At 60.5% G+C, this 17,179-nt stretch overlaps 1 protein-coding gene across 1 annotated transcript; it reads left to right on the forward strand.

Annotated features, from left to right (window-relative positions):
- Positions 1 to 772: 772 nt before the first annotated feature.
- LFNG (LFNG O-fucosylpeptide 3-beta-N-acetylglucosaminyltransferase) lies at positions 773 to 12,288 on the forward strand. The gene is made up of 8 exons (XM_068698931.1): positions 773 to 1,258; positions 7,932 to 7,980; positions 8,691 to 8,790; positions 8,916 to 9,069; positions 9,235 to 9,320; positions 9,612 to 9,777; positions 10,178 to 10,263; positions 10,375 to 12,288. Exons 1-8 carry the CDS (start codon positions 875 to 877, stop codon positions 10,439 to 10,441), a joined length of 1,092 nt encoding a protein of 363 aa, XP_068555032.1. The 5' UTR covers positions 773 to 874; the 3' UTR covers positions 10,442 to 12,288.
- The last annotated feature ends 4,891 nt before the right edge of the window (positions 12,289 to 17,179 follow it).

The following is a 17,179-nucleotide window of genomic DNA, read 5'->3' on the forward strand; positions in this document are numbered from 1 at the left end:
GCATGCGGTGGGAGAGAAAACCCCGAGAGCTCCCTGCCTGGCGAGACGAGGATAAGGGGGGAAAGAAACCCTGGCATTTGGCGTCAGTAAAATAGCAGGTTGGTGGCACATCCAGGAGCACTTCCCAATCGATTTCCCCTCGCAGCTCCCACTTTTCCCACCGCCTGACTGGGAAAACAGCGTCTCGTTCTGCAAGGCGTCGTTACCATGGTTAGCAGTCACCGGGGACACCCCTATAGGATTTATTTTCAGCCTGCGGGGGCTGCCCGCCGCCACCAGCTCCCTAACACCTGGGATGGGGTCTGCCACCCTTGGCATTTCCTCCAGCTCTGCCCAAGCAGGGCAGGACCCGACCCTCCTCTCCCCATCCCCAGTTTCCCCAGCAGCCGAGGGGTGCGGGTGGGCCGGGGGCTGCCGGCGTGCGGGCACCGGGGTACCCCGGTGGGGGGCCAGGAGCAGCGGGCAGCCCCCTGAGCACCCCGGGGGGGGGACACGGGGGACGTGGCTGTGGCACAGGCGACCCCCGAGCACGAGGGCAAGCAGGGGGCGCGCATGGGGGTCGCAAGGGGCGCGCATGGAGTGCGCAAAGGGCGCGCATGGGGTGCGCAAGGGGTGCGCACAGAGCGCACAGGGGGCGCGCAGGGGGCGCGCAGGGGGCGTGCAGGGACAGGGGCAGGAGCAGGGGCTGCCCACGCCCCACGGCCACGCGTGGGGGCGGTACCGAGCCGGGCCCGCCCCGGGTGGGCCGGGGGCGGTTTAAAAGCGGCGGCGGCGGCGCGCCGCGGGGACGGCGGCGGCGGCGGCGGCGCGGGCGGAGCGCGGCCGGTGGCGGAGCGGGGCGGCAGGGAGGAGGTGGAGGCGGTGGTGGAGGAGGATGCTGAAGAGCTGCGGCAGGAAGCTGCTGCTGTCCCTCGTGGGCTCCATGTTCACCTGCCTCCTGGTGCTCATGGTGGAGCCTCCGGGGAGGCCGGGGTTGGCACGGGGAGAGGCCGGCGGGGCGCAGCGGGCGCTGCAGAGCCTGGGGGCGGCGGGGCAGGCGGCGCAGGGCTCCGGCGGCCTCCGCAGCTTCGCCGATTATTTCGGGAGGCTGAGCCGAGCCCGCCGGGAGGTGCCCGCCGCTCCCCCGAGCCCTCCCCGGCCGCCCGCCGAGGACATTTCTCCCCGCGACGTCTTCATCGCCGTCAAGACCACCAAAAAGTTCCACAAGGCGCGCCTGGAGCTGCTGCTCGACACCTGGATCTCCCGCAATCGCGACATGGTAAGGTCGCGACCGGCGGGGCAGGGCCGGGGACCAGGCGGGTGTCACCTCCTCCGGCCGCCCGCCCGGTGGCACGGAGCGCCGGGGGTGTTTTGGGGGAGGTTTGGGGGGTTTTGGAGAGAGCGAGTGGTGGGTGGGTGAGTGATGGAGAGGGCTCGGCTACCCCTGCCTCGGGCTCCCCGTAATGAGTGGTGCACAAAATCTCAGCCCCCGGCTCTGCCCTGCTGCCTCGAAGGGTTTCCACTGGGGAAACTGAGGCACGGAGTAGGGACGCGGCCCTGGCGCCCTCCTGGGCTTCCCTGGGGGGTTCCATGGGGAGTTCCTGGGGGCACAGGCACTCGGCTGCCTTGGCGACATTGGCCTCAGAGCTGTGCCCAGGCTCCTGGTCCCCTCAGCAGGATCCGGGCAGCACTGGGGGCTCCCACTGGTCTGCTCCAGCTTGCCTGTGCTGGGGCAGTTGCAGCTGGTGCCAGCCCTGAGCTCGGTGACACCTTGTCCTGGCTGCCCTGCTCTGTCCTTCAAGCACTGACACAGAACTTAAGAAAAAAAAAGGGGGGGACTTTCTTAGGAAATGTGCCTTGCCTTCTGCTTTTAAGGCACTTTTTCTAGCCTTAGACAGCTTCCCGAGTAAGTTACGTCTCGTCCTAACCCTCCCATCCTACTGTCTTCACGTGTTTCCTCCTGGCCTGGAATTGTTCCTTGGTGGTTTTTGGAAGCCTGAAGTGACTGGGAGGGGAGAAGGGGGCTCGACCTGCCCGTGCCTCCTCCGCTCAGTTCCCTTGGACCTTGTGGGTGTGCTTGGCTCCTGGCTGCTGCACGTTACTCCAAGTGTGCTGACTTTTCTTTTTCGTTTTTACTATTTTTTTTTTTTCTCCTGGGGATCTTGTCCCTCTTTTTGCTCATGTCCCCGGGACTTGGCAGTGTCTCTGCCGTCTCTCCCTGGTACGGTTATTTAATGGAAGCCTCTTTTATGCTCCGCTGTCACTGTGAGGGGGTGGAGAGCGGTGGTGGTGGGGGAAACGCTCTTTGAGCACCTACAGATGATCCTGGGAATGGCTGGTCTTCCCCCCTCCCCTCCCTCCTGCGAGCCCCGGCTTTCTTCTGGGGGTTTTTTGTTTTGTTTTGCTTCGTTTGTCCGTTTGGATTCCCAGAGACCCGAGCCTCGGCTCTCACGCTGTCCCCCTGGGCAAGCTAACAAAGCCCCTTTTCTCCCGGCGCAGAGAAAAGGCTTCGCAGCCTCTTGTGTGGCACTTTCCATGGGAACGGGGGAGCCGGAGCCGGCCGTGTCCAGGTCAGGTTGCCTAGAGATGAGGGCCATGAAGCCAGGGGGGCCGCAGCCCGGCGAGGTGCCCGACTGACAAGCCAAGCCGCTGAGTGACGGCTCTTGTGCAGCACTTGAGGACAAGGAGCTGCGGAGCGAGCTGGAGGCGGCGCAAACTCCTGCAGGGATGGAGGGGACGAGCCCGCGTGCTGCTGGCATCGGCTCCAGCCTTCCCACACTGACCCTGCCTCTGCTTTGGGAAACTTCAGGGCACCTGGGGCTGCTCTGAGCTTGGGGCCAAGCTGTTTGGTGGTGTTTTTTTGGTGGTGGTGCCGTGTGGCTGCTCTCCATCCCTGCCCTGTCCTATGTGGTTTGTGCATCACCTCCCCGCTGGTGCCCCGCGTTGCGGTGGGGCTGCCTGCACCCCAACGGCTCTCTGGGTCTGAGTCAAGCTCGTCTCATCCCAGCCCTCTCATTTTCGGCACAGGAGGGTGTGGGGAAGTTCCTGCCTGAGGGCCGAGAATCCCCTCGCCTGGCACAGCGTCTCCTTCCCCCTTCTCCTCCTCCTGAAGCCTCCCTTGTGGCTCTTGGTTAGCCAGGCTCCATGGAGGGGTGATGCGAGCTCTGGCAAGAAGGAGTTAAATCTGGCAGGTAGCTCCAGCCTGCACCCTGGCAGATAGGGGGAATAGCTATTGTGTTCTTCCTCCCCACTCTTTGTTCTGCCTACAATAGTCCCTGCTTCCTGTGGTCTGTCCCTTCCACCCCGCAATGGGCTCACTCACAAACCGGGCACCCCCTTCTCCTTCCTGCTTTTCTCTCTGCACAGAGGGCAGAGCCCTGCTGCCTTCAGAGCCTGCTGCCTGCCTTGCACAAGCAAGGCCAGACAGGCGGCACTGGGGAAGGGTTGTGGGGTTTTCCCCTCCTTGCTTTGGGGAGCTTTTCCAGCTGTCTCGGCATTTGTATCCTTAGGACTGTTGGAGTGCAGCCTGGGGGAAACTTTACACTTGAAAGAAAAGAGGGGGGAGGAGGAAAGTGGCCATTATGCACAAGTCCTGGATGCCAAGCTAGTCCAAACCACCCAAACCCACGGGTTTCCTGCTCAGTCGGGTGCTTTGCAGTGGCAGAGTTGCACAAGAAACATCCAGGTCCCTGGGGCGCTGAGGGCAGCGGGTGCTCGGCGCACGCTGCGGTGCCCACAGGCTGTACTGGGCCGTGCTGGGTTGTACTGGGCTGCCATCCCGCCTGCGTGGGAGCTGCTTGCTTTCCCCCAAGCTCGGCACGATAATTGCAGGCTTTGAAAAATTCCTGCTCCAGGCGCCGAGGAATGCATTTGCCTTCCGGAGAGCACGCTCCTTTGCTCCTCCGCTGGCGGCTCCCAAAATTTCTTTAGCACCTTGGCCAGAGTTCGTGTCCTTGGGGGAAATGGGCACGTGCCCTGCTTGGGTGCCCCCTGGGGAGCTGGGATGGGGGAGGCTGTTTGTGCCTTCCGTCCCTTGGGTCCCTTCCATCCCTTGGCCGTGCCCTGGGGTGTGCTGAGCACTGCTCAACTCAGCTCACATGTGAGCATCCCTCCCCGGGCAGCCCGGGAGGCAAGGTGGTTTTGGGGAGCTGAGCAGGGACAAGGGCGCTGTCTGGGCCGTTAATTGCCTGCCCCTAACGATGCTGCCGGCCTAGTCAATAAGAGCCTCGGCGCGGGCGAGCGGCGTGCGTGGAGCGCCGGGCGGGAGGGCGGGGGACCCCGGCTGCACAATGAGCTCATTGTTTGTGCGGAGGTTATTAAAAAATTATAGCATTTAAAATTACAGTGGAGGATTCTTCCTCTTGCTGCAAGGAGCCAGGGGGAGGAAGGGCCCTCGGCTTCTCGCCAGAGCACTGCGAGCCCCTTCCCTGGCTCTGTGGGGCTGTGCCAACCCGGACCCCATCCCAGGGAAAGCCATGGGGACAAGGACACGGCCGCCGTGCTGCTCCCTGCCCGCTGAGGTGAGGTGGGGATTTTCCCTCCCAACCGCTGCGGGATGGAGCGGGGCTGTTTGTAGAAAACATCTGCTGGAGGGGACAAAAAGCTGGGCAGGGACCTGCTCTGGCAGCACCCACACCTCCCCGAGGGGCTGCTCCTCCAACGCACCCCATCCCCGTGGGGGCTTCAAACTCAGCGCCCCTTCACCGCCTCGCCCCAGGGCCCTCGTGCTGAGCGAGTGGCTGCTTCCTTCTTTTTCTTCGAGTGAAAGGGGCTGCCAGCCCCCCCGGGTGCTGGGGGGGGGGGTGCTGGGGTGCTCCATCCCCTTCCAGCATGGGGAAGTGAGACGTGATGGGGAAGGTGCAGGATTTGTGCGCTGTGGGGTCGCGGGGCTCTCCTGGCTCAGGTTCCTGTTTTGGGCAGGGGAAGGGGGGGCAGGTTTGGTATCTGCTGGGTGTGTGTCAGCCCTGGCAGCCCCTCGGACTGCTTGGAGATGTGGCATAAGAGGAAGAAGACTGCTGCTCCCATGTGTGGCCTGGCCCACGGGGTGCTTTGCACAGCACCAAGCTCAGAGCAACCCACGAGCTCGCTCAGAGGAGGGGAAATGAGTCACTGCGAAAGGAGAAATGGAGGGGAGGGTGGAAAAAAAAAATAAAGAAACAGCCCTCCCCAGGGGCACCAGAGGCAGCTGAGGGGGCTCCCATCCCCACACAGGCAGACAGGGGGCTGACACCATCCCCTGGCCGTGGGGACCCCGGGGTGCCTCTGTGCTGCCTGGCGGGGCGCGTTCAGCAGGGGCAGCTATTGTTCGGCGCGGATTTGGCATCCTGTGTTTCTTGAAGTTGCACTTTGGAGAACAATGAGGCTTCCTGCGCCTCCCGGGGCAGGGGTCTGGGCAGGCAGGGCGGCCGCCAGCGTGCCGGGAGCGGGCCCTTCCTCTCTTCTGCCCCACTGGGAAATTAATTGTGTGGGGTGGCAGGGGGTCTTGGTCCCCCCTCGGTGCCATCCCTGGGGATGGGGAGGGGGGGAGTTCAAGGGCTGGGGGCTCTCTGTGTGGGAGAGGGGCTGGTGGTAGGGGACAGCGTGTGGCTGCGGTGTCCCACCCTGCTGCAAATGGGTCCCGGCAGCAGGGCTGTGGCTGCTGTGGGTGAGGGTGCGAGGGGATGTGACAGCACGAAGCCTGCTCGGGGTGCTGCCCCTCACAGCCAGCCCTTGGAGCTGCAGCTCTGGCCACGTTTTGCCCGCAAAGCCACTGGCGGGGTCCTGCCCGTGTCCTTTTCCCCACCTCTGGGCTATACTTGCAAAGCCTGGCCCCATCCGTGGCTGTAGGATGGTTGGTCCCAGGAGAAGGCTGAGCCGCGGCTTCCCCCATCCCCTGGACACGGTGCCTTCTTGTCCCTCTCCTTCCCTGGCCCCTTTCCAGTTCCCCGACACCTCCAGGTGCCTGATCCTCCTCGGGGCCAGAGGGCTGTGCAGGAAGGGAACAGCTCCTGTAGAATAAAGGCAGATAAATTAATTAAAAAATATATATATTTTGGTTTTGATTTGAAATTTCTGGCTGGGCTCTGGCAGCGGGAGGTGGGGAAGCTGTGGGGTGATGTGCAGGGCTGGGTGCCCCTGTGCTTGGTCCCTGGTGTCCCCAAGGTGTCCTCTGGTCCCACCTGCACTGGGAAAACTGCAGGGATGTGCCCGGGGGGAAGATGCCTCGTTGGATGAGGGCTTTCGGTGCGGCCGGCAATAAACAATTGTCCTGTGGCCTATTTATAGCGGCTGGGCCGGAGGACGGGCTGCGGGGTTATTTTTGGAGCGGCTGAAGGCACAGTTGCTGGACGGCACTTCTGAGCTAATCAAGCAAACATTTTCAAACATTTTCTGTCTCGCCTGAGCGGAGGCAGGGCTAGAGGTGGATGGGGATGGGCCGGGCGCCACGTGCCTTGGGGTGGGTGAGGCAGTGCTTGTGCTGTGATCATCTCCACCGTCCCTGGGCAGCTCCTCCTGACAATCCTGGGGTACCAAGGACGCCCTTGGCCCTACAGCTGATGGACTAAGGTCTCCTTCCCACTGCCCTCATCAGCAGGTCCCATATCTTCTAACCCTTACTGACCCATTTGGGGGCTGACCCTTGTCCATCCCAGAACCAGGGATGCACAGCAGGCGCTTGGCCGTCCGTTTGAGAGAACCGCCTTTCCACCTCCTCCACCACACTCTTTTTTCCCCCTTTTCCCGTTTCTAAGCCCAAAAGGCCACTTGTAGCCCCATCCCCAGGAACGCACCCTCCCGTTCATCCCTCCGGCAAGTCCCTGCTCTCCCCGCGGCCCTGAGCAAACCCGGCGCCGGGTTAACCAGCGCAGCTGTATGCTAATGACTGCTGCTGCCCGCTTAACTCTCCTCCGCTGAGTAAAGTCAGCCCCGCGCACCCGCTATTGTCGTGGCCCCGCTCCCTCCTCAAACAAACCACAAAACCCCAGCGCGCTGCTGGGGCCGGCTGCCCGCGGGGTGGCACCGAGTTTCCAGCTCGCTTGTAATTCTTCAGCCCCAGCGCTCGGGCCCCGTGTCCCCCCCCTGTGCCTCCTGCCTTCCCCCCCCAGCCCTTTTGTCTTTCCTCCTTTGCCCTTTTGTGCACGTCTGGTTTTTAATAGCGCTTGGCAGCTGGTTGTGGTTTCTCTCCCCCAGCTTTGTTTGCTGCGCGCTGATTGATCGCGGTGCCTTTCCCACCCCCTATTCTCTGCTCCTGCTTCTCGCCCTTCCCCAAATCCAGCCCGAACAGCGGCCCCCGGCCCCCCCCTTTCCCGGGCGACATATGCCAGGAATTAGCTGTGTAAATAGAGGAGTGCAGCCGGGCGGGCAGCTCAGGTGCCGGGGCACAGTCCCCTCCTTGGGGCTGGCCGGAGGCACTCGTGGGTGCTGCCAGCTCCTCCACCCCGGGGGTGTTGTGCAAGCGGCCGGGGACCGCAGCGTGGTGTTGACACAGGTGGGGACACGGTTGGCACCTGGCGCCGTGGGCAAACACACCTGCCTGGGCAGGGCCCGGGGATGCTTTGGCATCCCCACCGCACGTGCCGGTCCCTCCACCTGGAGTCTGAAGTCCCTGCTTGGAAGGAGGGAGCTCCGGAGCTGCACCTCTCCGTGCGCCCACCTTGTGCTGGATCAGCCCTTGCCTCTCCCAAAATCCCATATGGGTGCCAGCAGGCTGCTGCTGCCGCCCTGTGGGATGGGGATGCTCCAGGCTCTAGGAAGGGGCTGTGTAAATAGGGGATTGATCCGAGCCTCTCAATCCAAGGGCAAGAGTGTTGTGGGGCTGCTCATCGCCCTGGTGCTGCTTTGGGTTTTAGCCAGGAGGGAGAAGTCACTGGCAGTGCCCCATGGGGACTGATCCCTGGCGCTGCCCTGGGATGCTGGGACATGCCCAGAGCCACGTGGCCTCAGCCTCAAGGCTGCCCCATCTTCTCTTTCAGACCTTCATCTTCACAGACGGGGAGGATGAAGAGCTGAAGAAGCAAGCACGTGAGTCTGTGGCCCTTGGCCCTTTGTGTGTGTGACCTGGCTGAGCGTGGCGGGTGCCTGGGGCTGTACTGGGGTGTTCCCCCAACCTGGGAGCACGGCTGTTGCCAAACTCCAAAAAAAAGAAAGTCAAAAAATGGTGAAAAAAAGAAAAACAATAAACAATCAAAAAACACTGCAGTTTAGACCCTGGGGTTTCACGGGGGACGTTTATCTGGCAGCCGCTGCCTGGGGTCGGGGTCAGCTCAGCCTATTCTCCCCATGCAAATGAGTCCCTTTCAGGCGGGGAAGCGATTCCCTTTGAGCTGGGCAAGCAAATAACAGGTGGCTGCTGTGGGAAAAGGCAGTGGGAACAGAGCGAGGGCTTTGGCTGTCACATCCTGGGCGGAGAAGCCAGCCCCATCCCCTCCTGCCCCCTCCATCCATCCTCCTTGCTCCCAGGGTGCTGGGGGGCACGGCCCCAAGGACAGGCGGGGTGATGTAGGGTGGCATTACATGTGGGATGGGCGGTACTGGGGTACTTCAACCCCATTCTATCTCACGTACACTTAAGAGCCCAAGTGTGCTCTTTGCCCAAAACAATGTGGTATGGAGACCACCGAGCATGAAGCCCATGGGGTTTCATGCCCCCCGTCACACCTGGGGTGAAGCATCCTCATCTGGGGGAGTGGGCTGCCCCAGCACCGGCGTTTTAACCCCAGTTCTTCCCTCAGGAAACGTCATCAACACCAACTGCTCGGCTGCCCACAGCCGCCAGGCCCTGTCCTGCAAGATGGCCGTGGAGTACGACAAGTTCATCGAGTCCGGGAGAAAGTAAGCGCTGCTTGGGGAACGGGGTTTGCCTTTTGGGGCAGAAATTCCTCACAGGGCCTGGGCGGCCCTGCTCGGTCGGGGAGCTGCCCTGGCCTAGCGTGACGTGGTTGCTGCCGCCGCCACAGGTGGTTCTGCCACGTGGACGACGACAACTACGTGAACGTGCGGATGCTGGTGAAGCTGCTCTCCAGCTACCCCCACACGCAGGACATCTACATCGGGAAGCCCAGCCTGGACCGGCCCATCCAGGCCACGGAGAGGATCAGCGAGAACAAGATGGTGAGGGGGGGGACATGACGGGGGGACCGCCGTGGCAGCAGCGCCCTGTGGGAAGCTCCTGTGGTGCTGGAAAGGGGGGGAGGGAGGTTGGGGCTGGTTTAATGTGGGCAGGGGTCTGGGCCAGCCCGAGGGGGTCTCACTGCCTTTGCTTCCCCTCTCTCGCAGCACCCTGTGCATTTCTGGTTTGCCACGGGAGGAGCAGGGTTTTGCATCAGCCGGGGGCTGGCGCTGAAGATGAGCCCGTGGGCCAGGTAAGAGCGCTGGCATTGCTCACCCAGGGGGACCCATCACGGTCCCAGCGGGGCACGGAAGAGATGACAGCACCTTTGGGGATGTTTGAACATATCCCACCACCTGGCTCGCTTTGCCTTGATGGGGGCTTCGGCAGGGGCTTGGAAATGAGCTAGAAAGGACCTCAATTCCCCTAATTGTCTTTTAATTAGAACCAGGCCAGGTGCCCAGCAGCCAAGCGCAGGCCCCATGGGGTGCCCACATCCCCCCCGGGTCTTGCTCTGCTGCAGCTCCTCTTTGTCTCCCCACAGCGGGGGCCACTTCATGAGCACGGCAGAGAAGATCCGCCTGCCCGACGACTGCACCATCGGCTACATCATCGAGTCCGTGCTGGGCGTCAAGCTCATCCGGAGCAACCTCTTCCACTCGCACCTGGAGAACCTCCACCAGGTGCCCAAGACGGAGATCCACAAACAGGTAACCCTGCCCCGAGGGCCCTGGGCTGGGTGGAGTGGTTGGTATGATGGATGGTTTTTGTGGGGATGGATGGTACCTTTGTATGGTTTTTGTGGGATAGGCATGCAATGGGATTTTGGGAGCCTGGGAGCAGGGTCTCCAGGGTTGGAGCTAAAGGCCAAAATCCCCAAACAAAGTGCCTTGCAATGAGGTTTTCAGCTGAGGCTCGTTCGTGGCACCCCTTTGCAGTGCAAGGAGGGGTCACCTTTATCTTGAGCCACCTAAAAATTGGGCATCTCAGCTGAGACATGATGGATGTACAAGCCCCATCAGCCTGTCCCAGGAGGCTGTGAGAGCAGCCCCCCCGATCGATCCTCATGGCCACGTCGGCCACTTGACCCTCTCGTGCTTGCTCCCCTAGGTGACACTAAGCTACGGCATGTTCGAAAACAAACGCAACTCCATCCACATGAAGGGAGCCTTCTCCATCGAGGAGGACCCATCCAGGTGAGACGGGGGGGTCCCATCCCTCACCCCACCGGCAGGGACCCCCCCCAGGGTTGTGCCACCGCGTGGCCACCACCACCTTGTGCTCAGCGCCGCTCCTCTCCTCCACAGGTTCCGCTCCGTGCACTGCCTGCTGTACCCCGACACGCCGTGGTGCCCCGCCAACGTGGTGTACTAGGGAGACGCGTGTCCCAACCTCGTCCCGAGTCTCCCCGGTATCCGACGGGCGTGCGGGACCTCGTGTGTGTGTGTGCGGCCGTGCTGGCCCTCCGGCCGGCCGTCGTTGCTGTGGTATTGCACAGTGTGTGTGTACTGAAGGCTGCTGTGCGGCCCCTTGTCCCCTGCCCTGCCTGCCCGGCCGCGCGCCCCCGCTGCCCGCTCCGGGACGGCGGGCACGGACGGGTCCTGAGCACTTAACCCCGGGGCATGGGGGGGGCTGCCTCGCCTGGGTCGAGCCCCCCGCCCACCGGCCAGCCCCGCGCTATGCGTGGGGAGCGGCAGCCGGTGCTGCGCAGCTCTGCCTCACCCTGGCTTGCTTTTCTTTCTTTCCTTCCAGATGTTAAGGTGTTTTTGTGTTTTTCGGTGTGTGCCTCCCCACCCTCAGCTCTAACCCCTCCTCGCTCCCGCAGACCCCTAACCTGTCCCCATCCTTTCCCCCAGCCCCCAAATCTCAGCATTGAGGCTCTGGCTCCTCATAGGCAAAGATTTTATATTTTTTTTTAACCTGGCCACGGCAAATGCTGGGACACGCCACAGTGCTGCAAAGCTGCTGGGTGCTCATCAGCCACCCCACAGGGAGACCATGGGGCAGACGGGTGGCTTGGCGAACCCAGCACCACCACCATTTGCTCCATTCCCCGGAGCTCCCTACGTCCTGTTGAAATGTTTTCAGCAGTGTAAATCTATGCACTATTTATAGAGACTAATTTAAAGGCTTTCTATAAATACGGGGGGCGGGAGGAGGGCTTTTCCGGAGCTGTGTTTGCGCAGCGCCAAGGTGTCTCCCTCCGGTGCCACCTCTCTGCCTGCCAGCGAGGTGGCCAGGGGTGCAAGCAGGCTGAGCACGGGCACCCTGCACCTTTGCAAAGTAGCACTTTGGGGTCTGTCCCTGAGGCCCTGTGGGTGTCTCCCCATCAAGCATCCTCCAGCAGGTGCTGCTGGGGTGGCTGCAGTGCCCGAGGGGTGCTCAGCTGGGTGGGCACCCACCAGGGGCCAGCAGCATTTCCCAGCCCGGCCGTTGCTCTCTGCCTGTGCCTGGTGGGCAATGGGCACCCCAAAAGAGCAGAAGTCACCCCCACACCATCCCAGGCTCTTCCCCTGGCTCTGCTTCTGCTCCTACATTTTACTGCAGCAAAGCCAGCACTGGGGGCCTGAAGAGTGGAGTCCCACTCCCCCAGGCACATCAGGAGCAAAACCAGTTTGGGAAATGCTGCCAGAGAGCAAAATTTGCTGTGAGCCAGGGATGGATTTAGCCCAGTACGGGCAGGGATGGGGGTCCTGCATCCCCCTGTGGCCACTGCCAGCCCGCGCTCCCCAGGGAGCAGTGGGCAGAGCCGGAGCCGAATGTTTCCAACCTGAAACTGAGAGAAGATAGCCCATAATGGGTGCGTTGTAAATATGTTATCGTGCCAGTATTTTTTTACTGTGCCTTTTTTATAAAAAAAAAAAGACAAAAAAACACAAAAAAACAAAAACAGCAACATTGAGAATTATGTAGATTTTAAAATGCTTTTTATACGTTTTCTGTGGATCAGAAAAAAAAAAAAAAACAACCTTCTGATAATCTGTTTAAGAAAGAAAAAAAAAATTGCGATGTCTTGTAACTATCACTTACCTTAATTTATATGTTCCAGTATCTGGAACGTCACTCTGTGCTTTTTGTAACTAGGATGTGTTTAAAAGCAATAGGTGTGGGTTGGGGAACCAGCATGGACAGTGTGTTCTCAGGGACTTGAACCCGATCGCTGCCACGGGGCCCCCGTGGGAGCCGTCACCAATAAAGCAGCTTTTTGCTGACCACAGTCACCTGGTCCTGGGCTCCGGTGTCTCTTTACGGATGGGCTGCGCTTGTTTTCATCCCTAATGAAGCTCTTGGGGGGTGCACGGCGAGGCTTTGCCCCTGCATCCCCCTCTTTTCTCACGGGTACCGGCCCGTTTGCATCCCACGGAGGGGGGGTCATCTCCTCCTTCCCTTCCCTTCCCCAAAAGGCTCCATCAGGGCTTAGCACCTCGGGAATGGGTTTTCCCAGGCTCTGGGGTGGGAGCGGAGGCGGGGGCGAGGTGAGAGCCGGTTGTTAGCGGGGGGGTGTTAACAGCCGGCCGGCAGGCGTGTGCGTGGGAAGGCCGGGGGCTGCGGGGGGCCCGAGCCCCTTCCCTCTCACACCAGGCGCCACCGACACCCAGCCTGCGTGTGCTGTGGCACCAGCAGCAGGTCTGCCCCCCCCCCCCGCTTCCTAAACCCAGCACTGTTTGTGCAACCAGAGCAGCTTTCATCTGCCACAGTCATCTCCTTCCCCAACCCCCCCCCCCTTCCTCTTTACCCAGCATCTTTTATTACAGTTTTGTGTTTTTTTTTTTTTTCAAGGCACACTTACTTTACAGTTTCGCTTGAATTTCTCGGTTATCATGGGTTGGCCTTGCTAAAAATACCTCCTAGCAGGAAGTCAGCATGTGCTAAAGCAACAACCCCCTCCCCCTGACACACACACACCCTTCAGGCAGCCCCAAAACAAACCAAAGGTCCCCCCCCCCAAGCAGCCCCCTCTTGGGCTGCTGTGAGCAGAAGGGAACCAAGCGTCACCCCAAAACTGGCACCCCTACAAAAATAGAGAGCCCAAAAGTGCCCTGGACAAAGAGGGGGTGGTAGAAAGCGAGCCCTGTGAAACCGCCTGGCCCTGGCTGTGCAGCGGGTACAGGATTTGGCACCTCTCGGTCCCCGTCCCTGCTTCCCCCCCCTCTGCACCCCTCCCGGCACGGGGTCACAGAAGGGAAACTGCGTCAGGCGCAGGAAGCCGTGCCACCCGCTGCTCGCCCGCGCGTTTCCCTATTGCTCATGGGGCCACGGGCACTTCCCGGCAGCACAGGGTCAGGCTGGAGGAGCCCCAGGTGCCCTCACCCCTTCCTCAGCCTTGCCCTCCGTGGGTCACCCTAGTCAAGTGGGTGCCAGGGGCGCATTTCTGGCAAAACCAGCCCAAATCGTGTGTTCACCATCATCAGCATCATCCTCCTCCTCCGAGGGGGGAGGCCAAGGGGAGACGGAGGCTGCAGCCTGGTGCAAAAAATAAAATTAAAATTAAATAAATAAAATAAAATAATAAAAATATTTTATTTATTTTATTTTTATTTATTTTATTTATCAAAGCACCCCAGCAAGCCTTCGGGAGCAGCACCAGCAGAACACAAGCCCGCCAGTTCATCCCACACCAGGCTCCCAGCCTCCTTACTTGCGGGCTGAAAAGTAAATAAATACAGACATTAATAAACAAAAGGAAAACAAAAGCAAGCCCTGCTGCTCTCACATACTTGGCGGGCTCCTCAGGCCAGCTCGCTTTCATCTGCGCCCCCGGCGCTGGTGTGGGACGTCCTGTTTACGAGCGCTGCAGCTGGGGCTGCTCCTGATAACTCCCGGTACCTTTTGGAGCAAAACCATGTTGGGACAGAGTGGGAGGACAAGCCTGGCTTAGTGGGGACACCTCACCACGTAGGGACCTCTCTGTGACACCGCCGTGCCCCAGAGATGCTCTAGCACTGTGCCAAAGGCTTCCCCGGCCCCCCCAGGGAGGATTGCAGCATCATGGGTGGAGAGTGAGGCTCTACATTAGTCATTTTTGCTGCTCTCTCACCTCCCTTCTTCTTTTTTTTTTTTTTTTTTTAATAATAAAACTTGTATTTGGGTCACTCAGTGTGCTGGACGCTGTGTGAGCTGCTGCTTTCCCAGCCGGCTCACAGAGGCTTTTCGCTGGGGACTCGTGTTTGCGCTGCGATGGGATGAGCACCAGTCCTGGCAGCAGCCCCGGCGAGAAATATTTGTGAATCGGGATGGGAAGGGATGACGGGAGATGGAGAGCCTTGTGTGAATCCTCTCCAAGCTCCACTTCCAGCCACTCTTGCCAGCAAATGGGGAACATTTGTGGGAAGCGAGCGTAAAAGTGGCCAAATCACAGAGCCCAAACAACACACACGGCCATCTGGCTGTCCAATCCACCTGGCTGTCATCTATCGACCTGAATTTGGGACCTGTGCATCCCAGCACTGGGATGGGTGAGCCCATGGATGGGACAGGAGAACGTCCCCTAAAATCCCCCGCTAGCATCTGCAGTCTTGGTGGGACGGGCTGGAAAGCCGTGGGCAGCCAGCCCCCAAAGCAGCTTCCCCTGAAGCTTCCCCTTCCTACTGCTTCCCACCCTGTATCCCTCGAAGATGAATTAAAAAAACACACCCCCAAATCTTCCAAAAATGTGTTCTCATCCTGCCTTCTAAGACCAGCCGTGTCCCTGTCCAAACCAAGTCCCCTCCTGCCCCCCCACCCTGGGGTTCCCAGATCCTTGCTGCTCCTGGTTCCCCAGCCGTGCAGCGGGGCTGCCTCTGCTCCTTTGGCTGCTTGGCAGGGAGGAGGCGAGCGGGAGATGAATTGAGCGTCTTAAACACAGCTGGAAGCACTTCCCACAGCACTGCCGGCCAAAGCTGTGGGACCGCTATATGGCCCTGCTGCCGGCCCCTTTGTCCTCATCCTCCTCCTCTTCTTCCTCCTCCTCAGTGTATGTGTGTCCCCCTCCACCCGCCCCACACTGCGATGGCTTCACTGGGGGCACCGTGCTGGGTTTGTGCTTGTCCCCAGTGGGTACAGGGGACTGAAACCACAGTGACACTGCAGGTGATGCTCGGCCACATCCTAGGGACTGCCCTGCACTTTTCCCGAGAGCCAAAACATAAAAGACATGAGTGTGGGTGCGCCATGGCCAACACAGGCACTACATCTCCCCAGACCCCACTGTGGTCAGCACGGCCATATCCTGAAGGGTCCTGAGCACACATCAGCACAGGGAGCCCCAACCCCAGCAGACACCGGGCATTTTGGGGCACACAGACTGATTTAGAAGCCCCTTGGGGAGCAGGGGCTGGAGCAGCACATCCGTGCAGCAGCCCCACGCAGCTGCGTTTGGAGCAGCTCATCTGCGTGCCTGGTGATTTATGGGGTAAGAGCATCCAGCCCACCCCATCCCATCCCAGTCTGTGGTGTTCAGCTGGTGGGAAGAGGAAGGGGGTGGGTAGGAGAAAAGCTTCTCACCACCAGCATCTGCAACACCTCCCAAAGCCCCTGCACGGACCCGGGAGGGATTAACAGCCTGTCCTGAGGGCTGAGCAGGGATTTTCACAGGGCTCGCTGTGAGAAACAGCCTGCCCCAAGCTGCTTTAAGGCAGGACCCTTCCCGACTGCAGCTCCAAGATAAACCACCGTGTGATCCCGCATACAGAAATAGAGACACGAGGCATGGACAAGAAAGTCCTTCTGCTCCTGCTACCACCCATCCCCTCTCCCCACGCTGCATACGATGGCACAGCACCGTGCCCAGCTGCTCTATCACAGTGTCTGGACCCGTGACCCGAGGTGGCTGCATCCAGGCTCTCCTCCTCCCCTGCCCGGCCACCCCAGCAGGCAGGAGGTTGCCAGTAAATGTGCGGGGAGGTCACAGCCTCTGCTCCACGGTTTGTGCCCCACGAAGCTGCAGAGGAGCCCTGCAGAGCCCCCAGGAGCTGCCGCCTCTCCCCTTGCTCCTCCTGTGGCTGCCTCTGCTTCAAACCCTTCTGGCTGCCAAGAACAGGACTTCAGCATCCCCATGCGGTCAGACAGATCTGTTTCTCCCCATTTAGGCTTTGCTCTCAGCTGTTCAGGCCCAGTGGGCTCCCAGCTCTGCTCCTTGCATCCTCTGCCATGCAAGGGGAGGCCGCTGAGCTCCCGAGAGCATCCGTGAAGGGGTGACGGGGTCAGTCCTCAGGGACAGGCGTGCTTCGGAGAGGATTGCAGAGGACAAGGTGCAATTTTGGCTGCTCACTGGCTTTCACTGGGCTGGGAAATGTGAGAATCACAGCTCTGGTGGGACCCAACAGAAGGAGAACCACTGATCCAGCTCTCAGGTTCGGTTGATGGAAGAAATTGGGCAAATGCAGCCTCAGCCTCGGCACACACACTGCCACAGGCAGCAGGAGTCACCACCCAGCCGCTGACCAGGGACAGAGGCATGTAACTGGTCCCAGCAGGCACACACAGCCACCAGCGTGCTGCCTTTCCAGCACAGAACAGCCGCCAAGCATCCCCTCCTGGAGGCACCGCTCCTGTCGGCACAGCTCAGCACACGCCAGTAACAAAGATCTTTGAAAGCATCTCCCCGGGGCACCCCTCCCTCCTCTATCTCAGAGGTTGGAGATCTAACGGCCCACTACTGAAGGCTGATCAGAAGGCGAGGTTTATTCAAACACATATTTCACCCCGGCTCCCGGGGGAGAAGGGACCTGTGTAGGAGGGCGAGCGAAGCCTGCGGCTGCGGGCACGGCCGGCTGGAAAGCACTGGGAAAGGTCACTGGGCTGGTGGCCTCACATGTTCCCATCCCCGGTGGGAGTCTGTCAACCTGGTAAAATATTTACGTGCTGACTCTGGTGGGGGCTTTATTCTCCTTCATGCTGTTGGCTTCCCTTGGCTGCTCCAAGCCCCCTGTGCCTCAGAGCGGGTTTAATCAGCTCAGGGCAGGGGGTGCAGGTGGAAGGCACAGGTTCCTCCATTAGGGGGAAAAATAAGGGGGGAGGCTGGTCTGTCAGTTATTAGTGAGGGGAGGAAAACTGGTTTCTGTTGAGATTCACACGAGGGTGAAAGGGGCAGCAAAAAGCCATCGGTGTTTCTGCACCATACTGATGGGTTCG

Source organism: Anas acuta, chromosome 15 (genome assembly GCF_963932015.1).
Source record: "Anas acuta chromosome 15, bAnaAcu1.1, whole genome shotgun sequence".
NCBI lineage: Eukaryota > Metazoa > Chordata > Aves > Anseriformes > Anatidae > Anas > Anas acuta.

Coding starts and splice junctions, on each gene's coding strand:
- LFNG (XM_068698931.1), top strand. CDS start 875: ATGCTGAAGAGCTGCGGCAGGAAGCTGCTGCTGTCCCTCGTGGGCTCC. Junction 7,981..8,690: donor AGAGCTGAAGAAGCAAGCAC/GTGAGTCTGTGG, acceptor TTCTTCCCTCAG/GAAACGTCATCAACACCAAC. Junction 9,778..10,177: donor AGACGGAGATCCACAAACAG/GTAACCCTGCCC, acceptor TTGCTCCCCTAG/GTGACACTAAGCTACGGCAT.